Source organism: Rattus norvegicus, chromosome X, assembly GCF_036323735.1.
Source record: "Rattus norvegicus strain BN/NHsdMcwi chromosome X, GRCr8, whole genome shotgun sequence".
NCBI classification, from domain to species: Eukaryota; Metazoa; Chordata; class Mammalia; order Rodentia; family Muridae; genus Rattus; species Rattus norvegicus.
The window spans coordinates 81,618,511-81,637,691 of NC_086039.1; the positions used below are offsets into that span (position 1 = coordinate 81,618,511).

Genomic DNA, 19,181 nt, shown 5'->3' on the forward strand with positions numbered 1-19,181 from the left:
CAGTGAAATGTTATCCAGCCATAAAGTATTTCTTACAACATAGATGAGCCCAGCTTGGTGCACAAAAAAAACTGCCACCTGATCTCAATTATGTTGAATGGATTTTATACAAACCTTGATTGAATATGTTTACAGAGATAGCCTGTTTTTATATGAAAAGATTATTAGCTGATGGCAGACATTCAGTTCTTTCAGAAGTCTTAGGTGTGGGTAGAATGTGAAGTTCAGTCAACAACCCCCCCCTTTTTGGTTTTTGTTTGTTTTTGTCTACCTACTACGTGTTGGTTACTATTTTAATCTATAGTACAGATAATAAAATAGGTCAAAAGATAAAAGAAAATGCCCTTAAATTCTGTTACATACATATTATATGCATATGACTAACAATTTCTATATGATAATGGTCATACTTCACATTAGTATACAAAGGAAAACTTTAAAATTGTGGTGTCATACTAAATAGCTTTACTAGGTACCAAGTATAAATAAATTCAAGCTGGGATAAAGATGTACTCATAAAATAAAATGCTATTTTAAAACATAAGAGGAAAAAGGGAGGTGTGTTTTAATTATTTTGAAATAAATTAGATCTTAAGTGAACCCCAATCTTGAAGCCATTAGATGAAAAATGATGTATTTGACTATATAAATATGAGCAGGACAATGAATGGAAATCTGCAACTTACAGGGGTGGGGAAGTGGGAGCATCTATGGGATGAGACAGAGGCCTGGGATAAAGGAGGAACCCAAGCATCAGTGGGGGTGACCTTGGCTGTGACTCACAGTATTGGGGATATGGAACCTGAAGAGGCCACCTCCTGTAGCCAGGCAGGAACTCCACTGGAGCAATAGAGACACCCACCCACCCACAAAACTTTCCACCTAGAATTTATACTGTCTATAAGAAATGCAGGCACAGGGAATGGAAGAGAAACTGAGGTAATGGCCAACTAATAACCAGCCCAAATTGAGACCCATCCAATAGGCAAGCATCAATCCCTAACACTATCAGGCTTGCATGTTGTTCTCTGAGAGGCTCCACCCAGCAGCTGACTCAGACAGATGCAGAGACCCACAGCCAAATAGTGAAGGGAGCTTGGGGACTGTTATCAAGAGTAGAGGGAAGGTTCCTATCCAAAGGGGATAGGAACTCCACAGGAAGAACATAATCAGGCTGGACCTAGGCCTCCCTGCACATATTTAGCAAATAGGCAGCTTAGTCTTCATGAGGATCCTGAACCACCGGAAAGGGGGCTATTCCAAAAGCTTTTGCCTATCTATGGGATATGCTCCTCTGGTTGGGCTTCCTTGTCTGATCTCAGTGGGAGAATATGCTCCTAGCTCTGCAGACTTCAAGTGCCAGGGTGGGGGATACCCAGGGGGCTCCACTTACTAAGAGGGGAAGGGGTGGGTGTGGGAGGAAGGATTGTGGAAGTGAATGACTAGGAGAGCGCAGGGAGCAGGATATAAAGTGAATATGTAAAAAAATAAAATAAAAAATAAGCACAATACTATACAAAGGTTAATAGATAAATGAAAAATCTTGGGAAACTATAATATATACAACAAAAGTTAACATTCTTAATATATTAAGAACTTATAAATAAATAAGAGACGAGTACTAGTCAGAAAAGTAGAAAAGGTATGCAGAGAAGGCAGTACACAGAATAAGATGTATAAATGGACTAAGAACTGTAGTATTATGGTTTTATATGCAATTTAGATAAACATTCCTTCAACTGAGCATACATGCGTGCAGATGTGCTAATTATACCTTAAATTTCACATTTTATTTTCAAGAGCCAATAATTCAGCAAATTAAAGCAGTCATTTTTTTGTCTTTCAACTTCATAAAGACTTTACAAAAGGAATCATAATTCTTCTGTTGGTTAAAAGAGTAGGAAGACAGAAGTATGTTTTTGGTGGAAGTGTAAATTGCTGAAGTACATTGCTAGCTTTTTGAAGAGCAATATGATAGTATTTTTAAATCAAAATTAATATGATTATTAATCCAGAAATTTCATGTCTAGGAATGTGTTCTACGAAAACACTGCAACTATGTATGATTTCAGTTGTATGTGTGTATAAGAAATAGGATACTAATTTTATCATTGTTTATACCTACTTTCATGGTCTATTATTTATTTTTCTGTACGTGGGAGGGAGTGTAGGGCCTCATGTTGTGTGATTTTTAAATTTATTTATTTATTTACTCACTTTATAACACAGCATCAGCCCTTCCTCTCCTCCCAGTATCCCTTCAGGCAAGTCCTCCCACATTCTAAGGGAATGCCCCTCTCTGGATGTCACCCCCTACACTAACACTACCCTCTTACCCACCCCCTCAACCCCACCATTCCCCTAACCCCCACCTCACCCACACACACATATTAAGTCACTGCAGGACTAGGCACATTCTCTCCCACTGAGGCCAACTAGGTCTGACCTCATTTAGGGTCATATGATCTGCAGGCAGTCAGGCAGGCAGGCAGCAGGTTCAAGGATAGCCCCTGCTCCATTTGTTGGGAGACTTGCATGGTGGTCAAGCTGCACGTCTGCTACATATGTTTAGGGGGCCTAGGTCCAGACTGTTTATACACATTCTCTGGGAGCTCCCAAGGGTCCAGATTAGTTGACTCTGTTGGTCTTCCTGTGGTATCCCTGTCCTCTTTGGATCCCTCAACCTTTCTCTCAACTCTTCAGTAAGACTCCCTGAGCTCCATCTAATGTTTGGGGATGAGTCTCTGCATCTGTTTCCATTGACTGCTGGTTAGAGCCTCTCAGAGGATAGTTATACTAGGTCCCTGTCTCACTCTGCTTTCTTTTTTTTCTATACTGGGCAGTGAATGTAGGGACCCATGTTGTGTCATTTTTTTAAGTGTAGGTATATAGTAAAATCAATAAAACTTTTTAATTTGAAGAACAAAATATTGTTTAAACAAGTTTATCAAAAGTATAATCTTGTAAAGTTCTTTATTAAGCCTTAATTGTTGTATACTGTAACCATATTTTGAGTAACTAGATCACATTCTCAGTGATCTAGTTACTCAAAATATTTTTTCCTAGAGTTTTGTGGATGTAAATTTCACTTAATATGAAGTCTTGTAATAGAAACTACCTGGCCAGATCAGTAATGCCTTGATACAGAATGACAAAATTTGAATGATGTCACTTAGTGGAGTGAGGTTAAAACCCAGAGAAGCAAATTACAGAATAGTGATTGGTGGGAGCTGGCGATGGAAGGAAATGGGGAGGGGAGCTGTTTGTATATACTGAAAGATACAGGGCAAATGTTAGGCGACAAAAAAGTTGATGAGATCTATCTCTAGAAAGGCACTCGTAGTAAATAAGCTTATACTGAGTCCTTGAAATTTGAGAGGGAGTTGCTTTTGTTTTCATCCTGGGCATATGGCAGGGAGGAAACTACATGAGCTCATATCTATGTTGGCAAGCTGACTACAGGAATTAATACAAAAAGTACACTTATGCCAAAGCCCTTTGTTGTTCATCTTAAACAGATCCAACTTTTAGTAACAGTGCCTCTACAACACTGAAGAAATAAATTTTAAAATATTAAGAGCTGAGGTTTGGTTCCCTGGCAGAGAGCTATATTCAAGGCCTAGGGTTCTATCCCTAACACTAAAAATTATGTTCAAATAAATAGGTATAATTTTAAATTGATGTTATATTGTAGATGAAATTATATATTTATTAGCCACTTACATGGAGTTAGTCATTTTTCATATACGATTTTGAAAATACTGATTTATTTTATGTGAACTAGATATTTATGTTTTTATTGTTGATTATGACTTAGGAGTTCATATAAACTTTATCAGATTTTAAAAGGTTTTATTTTAGCTTTTAAAAACATGTTACTTAACTCACTTTTTCTTTGTTAGATAACTGGGAAAAAGGCATACGCTACAAGCCATCAAATTTTTCAAGCCATTAAGTCAATGTGGACACAAAGCAGTGAAAAAGAATTACTCCCTGAACCAAAGGAAGAAACCAAGGTAGGGTTTAAATAAACAAGACTGTCATTGAAGCTTTGTTTGAGTAAGCTTTGGCTCCTACTGATACTCCAGATAGATCAGAAATAAAAAGGAAACAAATGAAAGACTCAAAGTAACTTGGTATAGCATAAGTTTATGTTCTTTAAAATGATTTACCTCTGAACAAAATATCTGTTTTTAATAAACAGGAAGGAAGGCCTGATGAAATCCATGCCAAAACGCCTGACCTGGAACATTCGGTGTTTTTGCTAAAAGAACTTGCCTCTGCAACAAAGATTAAATCAGAATCCACCTCAGGTTGGTTTGGAATTTTTAATTTTGTTTTATTTTTATTAAATAATTTAAAAGCATTATAGTCAATGCTTTGAACTTACATGTTTTCCCAAATGTTTTTTTCTGTCTCATATGTTTGCTTTTAATTTCATTTTTGGTTATGAGGGATCTAGATTCCTGAGATTTTTCTTTTTAAGTCACCACATAGCAATAATCCATGTGTGCAGGTACAGTACTGTCAGTATGATTGAGTGAAACATTTAATATCACTTTATAAATGAAAGTTATTTTATCAGAAGGAGGAAAGTGTACCTTTCAGGATTCTGTCAACTGGCAGGTATGGGCCTCACCTGCATAAAGCATTTCGGCTTCCTTTTCTCATGCTATTTACCTGTCAGTCTCCTGTCAGTCTTAGTTTTTACTATCTATGCTTTTATTAAATTCGGGTACCAGGAGAAATTGCAGCTTTAAGTAGTACATATAACACTATTACAACCTTGCCAGTAATTCAGTATTGGCAATCAATACTTTGTGGGACCAACAAGTGATAGTTATGCTTTCTAAAGAATTCCTATCATGATCAAAGAATGGGGCCAAATGTTTAAAACCACTTTGGCAGTCTATTCACATAAACCTGTCTGTCTCAGATTTGCATAGCTGCTTCATTGCAAAACAAGTATGACACATTCAGAGGTGGAAAGTTGGAAATGGTCCTGTTATCTACCCTTTATAAAGCATGCACTGTGATATAGATTACTTATGAATATTGTTATTCAACCAACAATACAAAGCAAAACAAAATCCCACTGCTGATGTATTGATAATAATTCCCATTTCCCTCCAGGAGCTTAAACAGCTTCTTTCAAATCATAGAACTCATCAATAGCAAAGCTGTATTTCTCATCTTCCTAATGCCAAAGACTAAACTCTTTCCACTGTATATAGTTCTTCTAATTCAAAACCAGAATTTCCTCTCTAATTTCCTCTTCTTCCTACTCCCCTCTCAATCTCTATCTGGTGGTAGGGCATGGTGGTCATGCCTGTAATTCAAGCAGTTGGGAAGCTAAAAAGAAGGTTTGTGCACTGAAGGCTAGTGTGGGGTCTTAATTATTTAGTGAGTTCCTAGATTAGCTTGAGATACATACCAACACCCTGTCTCAAAAGAGCAAGATAGTAGTAACAGTAATATTAGTCCAAGAAAATCTGTTACCAAATGGCAAAACCTTAGGAGGCAGGAAGATAATCAGGATCAGATGAAGCAATGAAGGGGGAGTCGTAGAAGACAGAAGAATTCCTTTATAAGAACCTGGCCATGCTCAATCTTTCCTAATCTTAAATGAAAGCAATGTAGTCTATGGTATTCAGAACATTTTTCTTAAATTGGACATGATGGTTAAGGGACATTAATTGAATTGAGAGCTTTAAGGGTATTTTAGGTACCATCTTGATTGATACTGCTAACTAAAGAGCAATTTAACATAGGGTGATCACATTCTTCTGTCTCCTGGGCAGTTGAGGTCTTGTATACTCACAATATACTCACGAAACATATTGTCAGGACACTTCGTATGGTACAAATTCCATTCACAAGGCCTGTACCTTCACCTCATGTAATCCTGATTACCCCCCTTGCCTCGAATTACCATAATAACATTGGTGGTTAGGATTTCAGTGTAACTGTAGTTTTGAGGGTTAATTGTCTCACCTTTAGAACTTAGCATTTGTCCATTTCACATGTAAACAAAGTTCCATGACAGGGGAAATAGTGATTATGACGACAGGTTTTAGGAGAAGACCCGAAGCTGAATACCACACTCAGTATTTGAATAGTTCTATTACATGGGGCAAGATGCCAATCAACATAGGTTTGTTTCCCCACCCACAACTGAGGTTCCTCATCCACAAGAAAGAAAAGACTTCTCACATTTGCTGTTAGGGTTAAGTCTTAATCTCTCACTTTCTCTCTCTCTCTACCTGTCTCTGTCTCTGTCTCTCTCTCTCGTTCTCCCTCTCTTCCTCTTTCCCTCTCTCCCTCTCTTTCTCTCTCTCTCTCTGCCTCTGACACAGAAACACACTCACATTCACTCACACACTCACTCTCGCAGGAACACACACATATCCCCTGACACAGGGTCTCAATATGCATTCCACAATATTCTTGAACTGCCGCCAGTCCTCCTGCCTTATAGTAAGGTCTCTTGAGTGCTGAGTAAGGCTTCAAACCCCACAGATTATCAGAAAATTCCACAGAAAATTCTGGGCTTTCCATATTTTAAGAATTTCAGAAGATTAGTGTTCTAAAGATAGGAAGACCTTGCCAATTTAGGAAATTGGAGTAAAGCAAGCCTTTAATCAGACAGTGGACAAGAATATGAATCCCAGTTTCTGCCTGGGCCTGGAGCTGACCCTGTGCTACAGCTCTCTGTACCCAGATCCCGCTGTGAGAGAGCTGGATTCTCAGAAGTGCTGACACTCCTAAGAGCACAGGTGAGACCACCACTTCTCTCACATTCATGCCCCAAGAGGAACCTGCCTAGAGCCCTCAAGACACAGAAACTAAAGGGCAGTCAGTGAGAGGATCCTTCTGGACTCTGCCTACACCCAGAGCTGACCTTGTGCCACAGCTCTATACCCAGATCCCCCTGGGAGAGAGCTGATCTCCCAGTAATGCTAACACACAGGCTTACATGAGGGTCAAGCCACTGTCAGAGACAGTAAGACCAGCTGACACAAGAGATAAGCAAATGGCTAGAAGCAAGGGCAAGATCCTAATAAACAGAAACCAATGCCATTTGGCATCATCAGAACCCAATTCCCCCACCAGAGCAAGCCTTGGATACCCCAAAGAAAGAATATTAAAAGCAGTAAGGAAAAAAGGTCAAGTAACATATTAAGGCGGACCTATCAGAATTACACCACACTTCTCACCAGAGACTATGAAAGCCAGAAGATCCTGGACAGATGTCATACAGACCAAGAGAACACAAATGCCAGCCTAGGCTACTATATCCAGCAAACCTCTCAATAAAAATAGATAGAGAAACCAAGATGTTCAATTACAAAACCAAATTTACACAATATCTTTACACAAATCCAGTCTTACAAATGATAGTAGATGGAAAGCTCCAACACAAGGAGGGAAACTATACCCTAGAAAAAGCAAGAAAGTAATCTAAATTCAGCTAACCCAAAAGAAGATAGCCACACAAATGTAATTCCACCTCTAACAACAAAAATAACAGGAAACAACAATCATTGGTCCCTAATATCTCTCAACATTGATGGACTCAATTCCCCAATAAAAAGACATAGACTAACAGACTGGATACAAAATGGACCCAGCATTTTGCTACATATAGGAAAACCACCTCATTGAAAAAGACAGACACTACCTCAGAGTAAAAGGCTGGAAAAAAATTTCCAAGCAAATGAGTTCAAGAAACAAGCTTGAGTAGCCATTCTAATATCGAATAAAATGGACTTTCAAGCAAAAGTTATCAAAAAAGATAAAGAAGTGCACTTCATATTCATTGAAGGAAAAAAAAATCAAAGATGAACTCTCAATTCTAAACATCTGTGCTCCAAATGCAAGAGCATCTACATGAATAAAAGAAACCATAATAAAGCTCAAAGCACACATTGTACCTCATACAATGATAGTAGGAGATTTCAACACCCCACTCTCATCAATGGACAGATCATGGAAATGGAAACTAAACACAGACACAATGAAACTAAGAAGCCATGAACCAAATGGATTTAACATATCTATAGAACATTTCATTCTAAAACAAAACAATATACTTTCTTCTCAGCACCTCATGGTAACTTTGCCAGAATTGACCATATCATAAAACAAATCACAAAACAGGCCTCAACAGGTACAGAAAGATAGAAATAATCCCATGCGTGCTATCAGACCACCACGGCCTAAAACTGGTCTTCAATAACAATAAGGGAAGAATGCCCACATATACGTGGAAATTGAACAATGCTCTACTCAATGATAACCTGGTCAAGGAAGAAATAAAGAAATTAAAGACTTTTTAGAATTTAATGAAAATGAAGGCACAACTCAGCCAGATTTATGGGACACAATGAAAGCTGTGCTAAGAGGAAGACTCATAGCTCTGAGGGCCTCCAAAAAGAAACAGGAAGAGAGCATATGTCAGCAGCTTGACAGCACACCTAAAAGCTCTAGAACAAAAAGAAAGAAATATGCCCAAGAGGATTAGATGGCAGCAAATAATCAAACTCAGGGATGAAATCAAACAAGTAGAAAAAAAAAGAACTATGGAAAGAATCAACAAAACCAAGAGCTGATTCTTTGAGAAAATCAACAAGATAGATAAACCCTTAGCCACCCTAACCCAAGGGTACAGAGAGAATAAACAAATTAAGAAAATCAGAAATGAAAAGGGACACATAACAGAAACTGAGACATTCAAGAAATCATCAGATCTTACTATGAAAGCCTATACACAATAAAACTGGAAAATCTGGATGAAATGGAAAATTATCTAGACAGATTCCAGGTATCAAAGTTAAATCAGGACCCGATAAACTATCTAAACAGTTCCATAAATAGAAGCACATAGTAAAAGTCTCCCAACCAAAAAATAAATAAATAAAATAAAGGACCAGATGGGTTTAGTTGAGAATTCTATCACACCTTCATAGAAAAACTCATACCTATACCGTCCAAACTATTCCACAAAATAGAAAGAAAAGGAACACTACCCAATTACTTCTATGAAGCCATAATTACACTTATGTCTAAACAACACAAAGACCCAACAAAAAAGAAAACTTAAGAAATGAATCAATGCAGAATACTCAATAAAATTCTCACAAACCGAATCCAAGAACACATCAAAACACATCCATCATGATCAAGTAGGCTTCACCCCAGGGATGCACGGATGGTTCAATATAAGGAAATCCCTCAAAGTAATCCATTACACAAACAAACTCAAAGGGAAAAAAAGTACATCTCATTTGATGCTGAGAAAGCATTTGACAAAATTCAATACCCCTTCATGATAAAAGTCTTGGAAATATCAGGAATTCAAGGCCCATACATAAACGTAGTAAAAGCCATATACCACAGATCAATAGCCAACATCAAGCTAAGTGGAGAGAAACTTGAAGCAATCACTAAAATCAGGGATTAGACAAGGCTGCCCACTCTCTTCCTACCTATAGAATATAGTACTCGAAGTCCTAGCCAGAGCAATCAGACAACAAAAGGAGGTCAAGGGGATACAAATCGGAAAGGAAGAAGTCAAAATATTACTATTTGCAGATGATATATGATTGTATACTTAAGTTACCCGCAGAACTGCACCAAAGAACTGCTAAACCTGATAAACAACTTCAGCAAAGTGGCTGGATATAAAATTAACTCAAATCAGTAGCTTTCCTCTACTCAAGGGATAAACAGACTGAGAAAGAATTTAGGGAAATGACACCCTTCACAATAGTCCTAAATAACATAAAATACCTTGGTGTGACTCTAACCAAGCAAGTGAAAGATCTGTATGAAAAAAACTTAAAGTCTCTGAAGAAAGAAATTGAAGACCTCTGAAGATGGAAAAATCTCCTATGCTTATTGATTAGCAGGATTAATATAGTAAAAAATGACCATTTTTCCAAAAGCAATCTACAGATTCAATGCAATCCTCATCAAGATTCCAACTTAATTCTTCATAGAGTTAGAGTAATTTGCAAGTTCATTTGGAATAACAAAAAACCCAGGATAATGAAAACTATCCTCAACAATAAAAGAACTTCTGTGGGAATCACTATCCCTGACCTCAAACTATGTTACAGAGCAATAGTGATAAAAAATAGTGTATTGGTTCAGAGACCAGCTTGTACATCAATGGAATAGAATTAAAGACCCAGAAAAGAACCCACACACCTATGGTCACTTGATCTTTGACAAAGGAGCTAAAACCATCCAGTGGTAAAAAGACAGCATTTTCTAGAAATCTTGCTGATTCAACTGGAGGTCAGCATGTAGAAGAATGCAAATTGATCCATTCTTACTGCCTTATACCAAGCTCAAATCCAGGTGGATCAAGGACCAACACATAAAATCAGATACATTGAAACTAATAGAAGAAAAAGCTGGGAAGAGCCTCAAACACATAGTCACTGGGGAAATTTTCCTGAACAGAACAACGATGGCTTATGCTCTATCAAGAACCGATAAATGGGGATCTCATAAAACTGCAAAGCTTCTGTAAGCCAAAGGACTCTGTCATTAAGACAAAGGGGCAACCAACAGATTGTAAAAAGATCTTTACCAATCCTATATCTTATAGAGGGCTAATATCCAATATATGCAGAGAACTCAAGAAGTTTTTACTCAAAAGAATCAAATAGCCCTATTAAAATGGGGTACAGAACTAAAAAAAGAATTCTCAGCTGTGGAATATCGAATGGCTGAGAAACACTTAAACAAATGTTCAAAATCTTTAGTCATCAGGGAAATGCAAGTCAAAACAACCCTGAGATTCCTCCTCACACCAGTCAGAATAGATAAGATAAAAATATCAGGTGACAGCAGATGTTGCCAAGGATGTGGAGAAAGAGGAACACTCCTCCACTGTTGGTGAGATTGCAAGCTGGTACAACCATTCTGGAAATCAGTCTGGAGGTTCCTCAGAAAACTGTACATAGTCCTACCTGAGGATCCAGCTACACCACTCCTAGGCACATACCCAAAAGATGCTCCAACTTATAACAAGGTCACATGTTCCACTATGTTCATAGAAGCCTTATTTATAATAGCCAGAAGCTGGAAAGAACCCATATGTCCTTTAACAGAGGAATGGGTACAGAAAATGTGGTCCATCTACACAATGGAGTACTACTTGGCTATTAAAAACAATGAATTCATGAAATTCATAGGCAAACGGATGGAAGTAGAAAATATGCTGAGAGAGGTAACCCGATCACAAAAAAACACACACATGGTATGCACTCACTGATAAGTGATTATTAGCCCAAAAGCTCAGATTACCCAAGCTACAATCCACAGACCACATGAAGCTCAAGAAGGATGACCAAAGTGTCTATGCTTCAGTTTTTCTTAGACGGGGGAACAAAACTATTCCTAGGAATTACAGAGAGAAAGTATGGAGTAGAGACTGAAGGAAAGGCCATCCAGAGACTGCCCCACCTGGGGATCTAGCCCATATACATACAGCCACCAAACCCAGACACTATTGCTGATGCCAAGAAGTGCATGCTAACAGAAACCTGATATAGCTGTCTCCTGAGTCTCTGCCAGAGCTTGACAAATACAGAGGCGAATACTCACAGCCTACCATTGACCTGAGAATGGGATCCCCAATGGAGTAGTTAGAGAAAGGATTGAAGGAGCTGAAGGAGGTTTGCAACCCCATAAGAACAGCAATACCAACCAACCAAGAGCTCCCATAAACCACCATCCAAACAGTACACGTGGACAGACCCATGGCTCCAGCTGCATATGTAGCAGAGGATGGCCTTGTTGGGCATCAATGAGAGGAGTAGCCCTTGGTTCTGCTAAGGCTCAATGCCCCATTGTAGGGGAATGTCAAGGAGGGTGGCTGGAAGGGGTGCGTGGGTGGGGGAACACCCTCAGAAGCAGGGGGAGGGGAATGGAATAGGGGGGTTATGGACATGAAACTGGGAAAGGGGATAACATTTGAAATGTAAGTAAAAAATAACCAGTTAATTAAAAACTAAAGAAGAATATAAATCCTGGGCTTAGGTAGAGGTGTTAGAGGCCTTAGGAAATTTCTATATACCTTTAAGTAAATCTGAAGCAAAAGACACAATTATTTGTCACATCCCTACTAATACTTCTGTGTAACACTTTTGTTAGAGGAATGGCTAGTCACAGATTGCCATTACTCCAGTGGATAACCCCATAGACATGACCACATGGGCAGCATTAATGGGATTGGATTATTTAAAGGAGACAGTGGCAGAGGAGGTAAGAGCGAGAGTGAGAGCGAGGGAGAGGGAGACGGAGAAGGAGAGGGAGAGGGAGAGGGAGAGGGAGAGGGAGAGGGAGAGGGAGAGGGAGAGAGAGAGAGAGAGAGAGAGAGAGAGAGAGAGAGAGAGAGAGAGAGAGAGAGAGAAGAGAGTCAAAGAAAGAAAGAAAGAGGTAATATCAGGAGAGGGGCCAGCAGGAAAAGGTGAATGGAGAGAGTGGGGAGTGGGTATGATTAGGATCCATTGTCTATATTCATGAAGGTTATTGATCAGTTTCTTATATTCAAGTAGATGGCCCCAAACACATGCATATATGGGCAGCAGTAACAGGACATAGTGTATTATCAAAAATAAAAAAAGGGGCTGGAGGATGGCTCAGCAGTTAAGAGCACTGATTGTTCTTCCAATGTACCCAAGCTTGATTCCCCAGCACCCATATGGCAGCTCATGACTGTTAACTTAATTTCCAGGTCATCTCATGTCCTCTTCTGGCTTTTGTAATAATAACGAAGTTGGGAAAGGACGTATTTGGAAAGATATGGAGGTAGATAAAATCATATATCATTGTGCACATGAATGAGATTCTCCCCATCCTAGATGGAGAGCAATAGCCAATCAGTGTCAACTGAGAAGGTTAAAATCTATTTTCTCTAGGGACAAACCTCACGGCAAGTTATTTAATCCCTTGGAGTCAGCCCTAAGCATGTGTACATATGAGCAATAATGGACTACGCTGTGTGTGTATATTTGTGTGTGTGTATATTTGTGTGTGTGTATATTTGTGTGCGCGTGTGTGCATGTGTGTGTGTTTGAAGTTTAATGAGAGTAATTGCCTTCCTAGAGTCTCTTTAGATTTCTGTGTCTATTTAATCCGGAACTTTTTTATTTACATTCTAGCCATTGCCCCCACTCAAGTTCTCCCTCCCACAATTCCTCATCCCATTACCCCTCCTCCTTGCTTCTAAGGAGGGTGCTTTCCCTGTCCCCAACCAGGTCCCTTCTCTGGGACCTCAAATCTTTCATGGATTAAGTGTGTCTTCTCCCACTGAGGCCAAGCCAGGCAGTCCTCTGCTATATATGTGCTAGGGGCCTGTATCCTTCCTGGTTGGTAATTTAGTCTCTGGGAGCTCTCTGGGGTCCGGGTTAGTTGAGACTGCTGGTCTCAAGTAGAGGAACAGGGTTACTAACCTGTAGTTAAAATTTCTGCCCCAGAATTGTCCCTATCTAAAAGAACTACAGGGAGAAAAATGGAGAAGAGACTGAGTGAAAGGAGGTCCAGTGACAGGCCCAACTTGGGATTCAGCTCATGGAAGAGTGGAGCTATGATGTGTTTACGGATGGGAGGCAGAATTTCTATAGCCACAATTTTCACTCAAAAATTCATGTGTATGTAACAATACAGAAGTCATGAATTAAGAGTGGGGTTTACATGGAAGGAGTTAGAGGGTAAGGAGTGAAAACGATAGAAATACAGTACTTATATATGAAATTCTCAAAAGATAAAATTTGAGTAAAAATTCTCAAAAATAAAAGTTGAAAGAAATTTTCGAAGAATTCCAAACAGCTCAGCAACCCTTTTTACATTGTTGAGCAGTGGCTGCCACCAGGTGGCAGTGAAGCTGCATATAAGCAAGGCTGACAAGCACTGAACTAGCATTTCTTTACCCTGCTTTTTACATCCTTTTCAAAGGGTTTTCTAATTAACAATTAAATAGTGCTGATACATTATTATAGATGTCAAAATAATATCTAGCAATATATTTAATACCTACTATAATTTTTAAATAGTACCAGTTGAAAATCTTAAGATAATCTGTAAGGTAATATGAAAACACCTGCGATTTCTGTTGGCAATAAAAAATGTAAACATAATGTTCTTGAGGTTTGTCACCTAGATTTAGGACTGAATAAGATTTCCAGTTTTAGAGATTAGTAACTGTATGACAGCTTTCCTGAGTCTTACTTAATAGGTCATGAATTTTATCATAAGCCTCTGAAGGGACCTCAAATTAAAAATTTCAATTATGTGGATAATAGTATTAATATCAAGGATAGTGTTTATGGCCTGATTAAGACTTTGGTCCTGATACCGTATAGAAATGTCACACTTCATAAAGTAGAAAATACTTGTAAAAATTATAAATCATTATGTTCAAAATTTCTCCTTTGTTTTAATCATAAAACTGAAAATAAATTCTTCTGTGGGAAAAATGTATAGCTCCCCAAAATTATAAAATCATTTAAAAATAATTCAGACATTGAAAAAATTAAAAATTAAAACAATTGGTGCATGTACTTTAAAGAGACTAGAAAATTTAACCCGTAATTGTTGACTAAACTTTGGATATCTTAAGACAAGGTAGCCTAACCCCTAACTTGTTCTTTTTCTAAAATTTTTTATGAGATATACTTCTTTACTTACATTTTAAGTGTTATCCCCCTTGTCAGTTTCCTGTCCATAAGCCCCCATTCCCTCCCCCCCCATCCACCATACGGGTATTCCCCCATACATCTCCCTTACTGCGCCCACCATACTCCTTTGCACTGGGGGTCCAACCTTGGCAGGACCAAGGGCTTCCCTTTTCCCTGATGCTCCAACAAGGCTATTCTCTGCTACATATGCAGTTGGAGCCCAGGGTCAGTCCATGTATAGACTTTGGGTAGTAGTTTAGTCCCTGGAAACTCTGGTTGGTTGGCATTGTTGTTCTTATAGGGTTGCAAGCTCCTTCAGCTCTTTCAATCCTTCCTCTAATTCCCCCCAAGGGGGTCCTGTTCTCAGTTCAGTGGTTTGCTGCTAGCATTGACCTCTGTATTGCACATGCTCTGGATGTGTCTCTCGGGAGAGATCTGTATCCGGTTCCTGTCAGCATGCATTTTTAGCTTCATCAATCTTATCTAGTTTTGGTGACTGGATGGCCATTCCTTGAGTTGCTAAGGTAAGCTTCCTTTTCTAAACAATAAAAGAAATGTTTTTACTATTTGATTGTTCCTTGCCTACTTACCATGCACAAGGTAGTATATGCATCATGCTGAACCCATCATCTTACCTAATGCTAAAAGGAAGTATGTGATATTGTTACTATATTAACTTCCATTTTCAGAAAATACAGTTCTCTGTAGGAATTGAACATGCCTACATTCAGTCCGGCTCCCCCACTTAGCAGTTAATATTGGTCAAATTAATATCTAAATTAATTAATAAATTAATCTCCTTATTTGTCAAATGTGAACAATGCAGGCATGCATTGCTTAACGACAGGGATAAATTCTGATGAATTTGCCATTAGGTGATTTCACCATTGTAGAAACATCACTCACTATGTGTACACAACTAGTTGGCATAGGTCAGTATGCAGTATGGGTTATATTATCAACCTAATCCCAAACATGTGTGATGCACTGAGCTACACCTTCCTGGCACATAACTAACCTGTCAAGCTAACTATTAAGTCACATTACCAAATCTAAAAATCAGTTTTCAATCTCAAATCCATGAAATCCATCCATAACCATGAATACAGGTTAAACTGCCACATACTCACTTGGTCTGTATGCTATCACTTACTCTTGGTTCTTGTTGTTCATATCTCTGTCTTAATCTTAACCTGAACGGGTACAGTATTCCAAAGAGTTCCCTTCTTGTACTTATCTGACTATAGATAATGCTATCTTGTCCATCTGGCTGAAACTGTAATAAACCAGTTGGGGCCTCTTATGAAATGTACTGAATAACCAATATTTCTACTCATATGTAGAATACATAATTAAGATTCCACATAGCCAAAATTTAACATTTTATTTGCTTTCTCCCAAATCTACTTGTATCACATGTTGTCCTATGTCAATAACTGTCAGCTCCTTTGTTCTGGTTTCTCAAGTTAAATAGTCAGTCTCTTTAGGAAATTCTGTTTATTTTACCTGCAGAATTATTTTGTTACCATTCTCACAGTCGTCACCATGAAGCCCTCAGTACTTCAGGGAATAATGCAGTGGCTTCTTACCTGCTATTCATGCTTCTGTGTTTGTTCTTCTATGGTCTCTTTTACTTAAAATTGTTCTCTTATTAAGTATAACTATGTCACACATCTACTTAAAAATTGCACATCAACTTAAACTAAAGGCTAGATCTTAACCATGACTCTAAACTAGCCTGATGTCTTCTCCTGTCTCTCATTAACATCCATTTTTCTACTGTATTCCAGCCATATTGGATCAGATCCTCACATGTGTGGCCATCTCATCCTGGAAGCCATTTCCCACAATACCTATTTACAGAATAGATGCCTGCATCTTCCTCAATTCTTTCCTCAAATATCCTCTTTCTAGGAATCTTATCTAAGCCACCTTATTTAAACTTGGAAATTACCCAAATACTTTATGTGTCTCTCCATGATTTCTTATTCTGTGAAGCATATAACTATCAAAGGATTTGCTATGTATTTTACTTACCTTGTTGTCTATTTCACCCATGTTAGGCTCATATTGTTTTGTTCACTGCTATATTCCCAGTACAAAATATAAATACCTTCTTTTTCACTTTAATACTTTATAGGTACTACACAGTTTATACCTGACCCCAAGCTCATGGACCATGGGCAGTCTCATCCAGATGATAAAGATATGTACAGCACTAGAAGCTGAACTTGAAGCTACATAGAGAACTGCAAGATGTACTACGTTGCAAACAATGATGAAAAAAAAATCACATAATGAACGGGTAACTGACAGAATGTGACTTGAAATTTTTCCATGACATTTTCAAATAAACAGTTTGGTCAATGAGACAAATGGTAAAAACATAAATTAATGAATACAACACAAATAATATTAACTGATTGATGAGGGAACTGAAGTAGTAGAAATACTAGGAGTATATTCTATGACTTGTAATAGAATTTATTAGAAAGCAAAATGAAGTGAAGATATAAATGTCAGTAAGACTGAATTCTAAAAACATGCATATAAAAATATATGTATGTATATATGTATGTATTTATGTATCTGCTTCAGTTTTCCCAATTATTGCCAGTTAACTTAGAATGGGGTCTAGAACAATATGTTTTTCACTTGACTTTTTTTTAGTGCTGGAATAAAATATCCATATTTTATGGCACATGAGCTTTGTTTTATTTGTTTTGACTACTCTTGAATGCTGGAAAACATCTTAGTGGACCGTACACTAATGTAATCTTAGTGCTGAGTAGCAATTTTGCTACTGCTTTCTGTGTGCTGTGTTTTTCTGTTTCACTCCACTCAGGCCTTAAACCCATCAAACTTCCCTGTTTTTGTGTTCTATTTCATAGAGCAAAGATATAAAATTGCTGATACAACCATTCCCAACCAGCCATCTAACTTCCAAGTTACTCCTTGCAGTCATTCTTTGCACCCTTTCCTAAGAATAATGTTTCCTCTTAGGGTCCTGACTGCCATCTTTTTAGGATGGTGTTTCATCCCGTTTAACCTTCAGTCTTTGCTTTCTCTTCATTCAGTTCTCTTCCTCACTTAGTGATTAGTGATTAGTTCTCTTCCTCATTTACCTTGAAACAATCAAAAAGCATAAAAAAAGACAAAGCCTAACCCAGCCTTTTCTTTTGAGCTTCTTCCTAAGACTTCTGTCATCTTTCTAAAGGTATTATGTGTAAGTGAAGTGAAGTACCTTGATTATTGATAATGTTTTAACGAGCATTCCAACCATTAGCTGTCAGCTATTTAGGAGACGGGTAAGTACTGTTAGATTATTAAGGATGCTTCAGACCTAACACACTGCCTTTAATGCTTTACAATGGACACACTGCTTTTCACTGATTAGCGTCTGACATGTTGATGAGCTAGGACCTTGTTTTCTACTTCAGTGTCAGTTAAATTTCATAACCAGATAAACGAAAAGCTGGAGAGATAGCTCAGCAAGTAAAAATATTTTCCCCAAAGCCTGATGACCCAAGTTAGAGCCCTCAGACTCACATGAGAGAGCTAAGTCTAACAGGTTATCCTGTGGCCTGCATACAAAGGCAGTGAATGACATGCACAAGCATGTTTATACATGATAAACGTTTTAAAGTAAACATACTCTCTTTTTTTTCTTTAATGTGTCTATTTTTTTATATTAATTTTTTTATTAACTTAAGTATTTCTTATTTACATTTCGAGTGTTATTCACTTTCCTGGTTTCCGGGCCAACATCCCCCTAACCCCTCCCCTTCTCTATGGGTGTTCCCCTCCCCATCCTCCCCCCATTGCCACCCTCCCCCCAACAATCACATTCACTGGGGGTTCAGACTTAGCAGGACCCAGGGCTTCTCCTTCCACTGGTGCTCTTACTAGGATATTCATTGCTACCTATGAGGTCAGAGTCCAGGGTCAGTCCATGTATAGTCTTTAGGTAGTGGCTTAGTCCCTGGAAGCTCTGGTTGCTTGGCATTGTTGTTCATAAGGGGTCTCGAGCCACTTCAAGCTCTTCCAGTTCTTTCTCTGATTCCTTCAACGGGGGTCCTATTCTCAGTTCAGTGGTTTGCTGCTGGCATTCGCCTCTGTATTTGCTGTATTCTGGCTGTGTCTCTCAGGAGAGATCTACATCCGGCTCCTGTCGGCCTGCACTTCTTTGCTTCATCCATCTTGTCTAATGGGTGGCTGTATATGTATGGGCCACATGTGGGGCAGGCTCTGAATGGGTGTTCCTTCTGTCTCTGTTTTAATCTTTGCCTCTCTGTTCCCTGCCAAGGTTATTCTTGTTCCCCTTTTAAAGAAGGAGTGAAGCATTCACATTTTGATCATCCGTCTTGAGTTTCATTTGTTCTAGGCATCTAGGGTAATTCAAGCATTTGGGCTAATAGCCACTTATCAATGAGTGCATACCATGTGTGTTTTTCTGTGATTGGGTTACCTCACTCAGAATGATATTTT

At 38.4% G+C, this 19,181-nt stretch overlaps 1 protein-coding gene across 2 annotated transcripts in view; it reads left to right on the forward strand.

Annotated features, from left to right (window-relative positions):
* Positions 1 to 17,396, forward strand: part of Apool (apolipoprotein O-like) — a 65,947-nt gene extending 48,551 nt beyond the window's left edge. For both annotated transcript variants that reach the window (NM_001393716.1, NM_001014105.2), the window contains exons 7-9: positions 3,903 to 4,016; positions 4,205 to 4,313; positions 16,834 to 17,396. In NM_001393716.1, the coding sequence (NP_001380645.1) occupies positions 3,903 to 4,016; positions 4,205 to 4,313; positions 16,834 to 16,922 (312 nt within the window). In that variant the 3' untranslated portion in view covers positions 16,923 to 17,396. The remainder of the gene's footprint in view (positions 1 to 3,902; positions 4,017 to 4,204; positions 4,314 to 16,833) is intronic.
* The last annotated feature ends 1,785 nt before the right edge of the window (positions 17,397 to 19,181 follow it).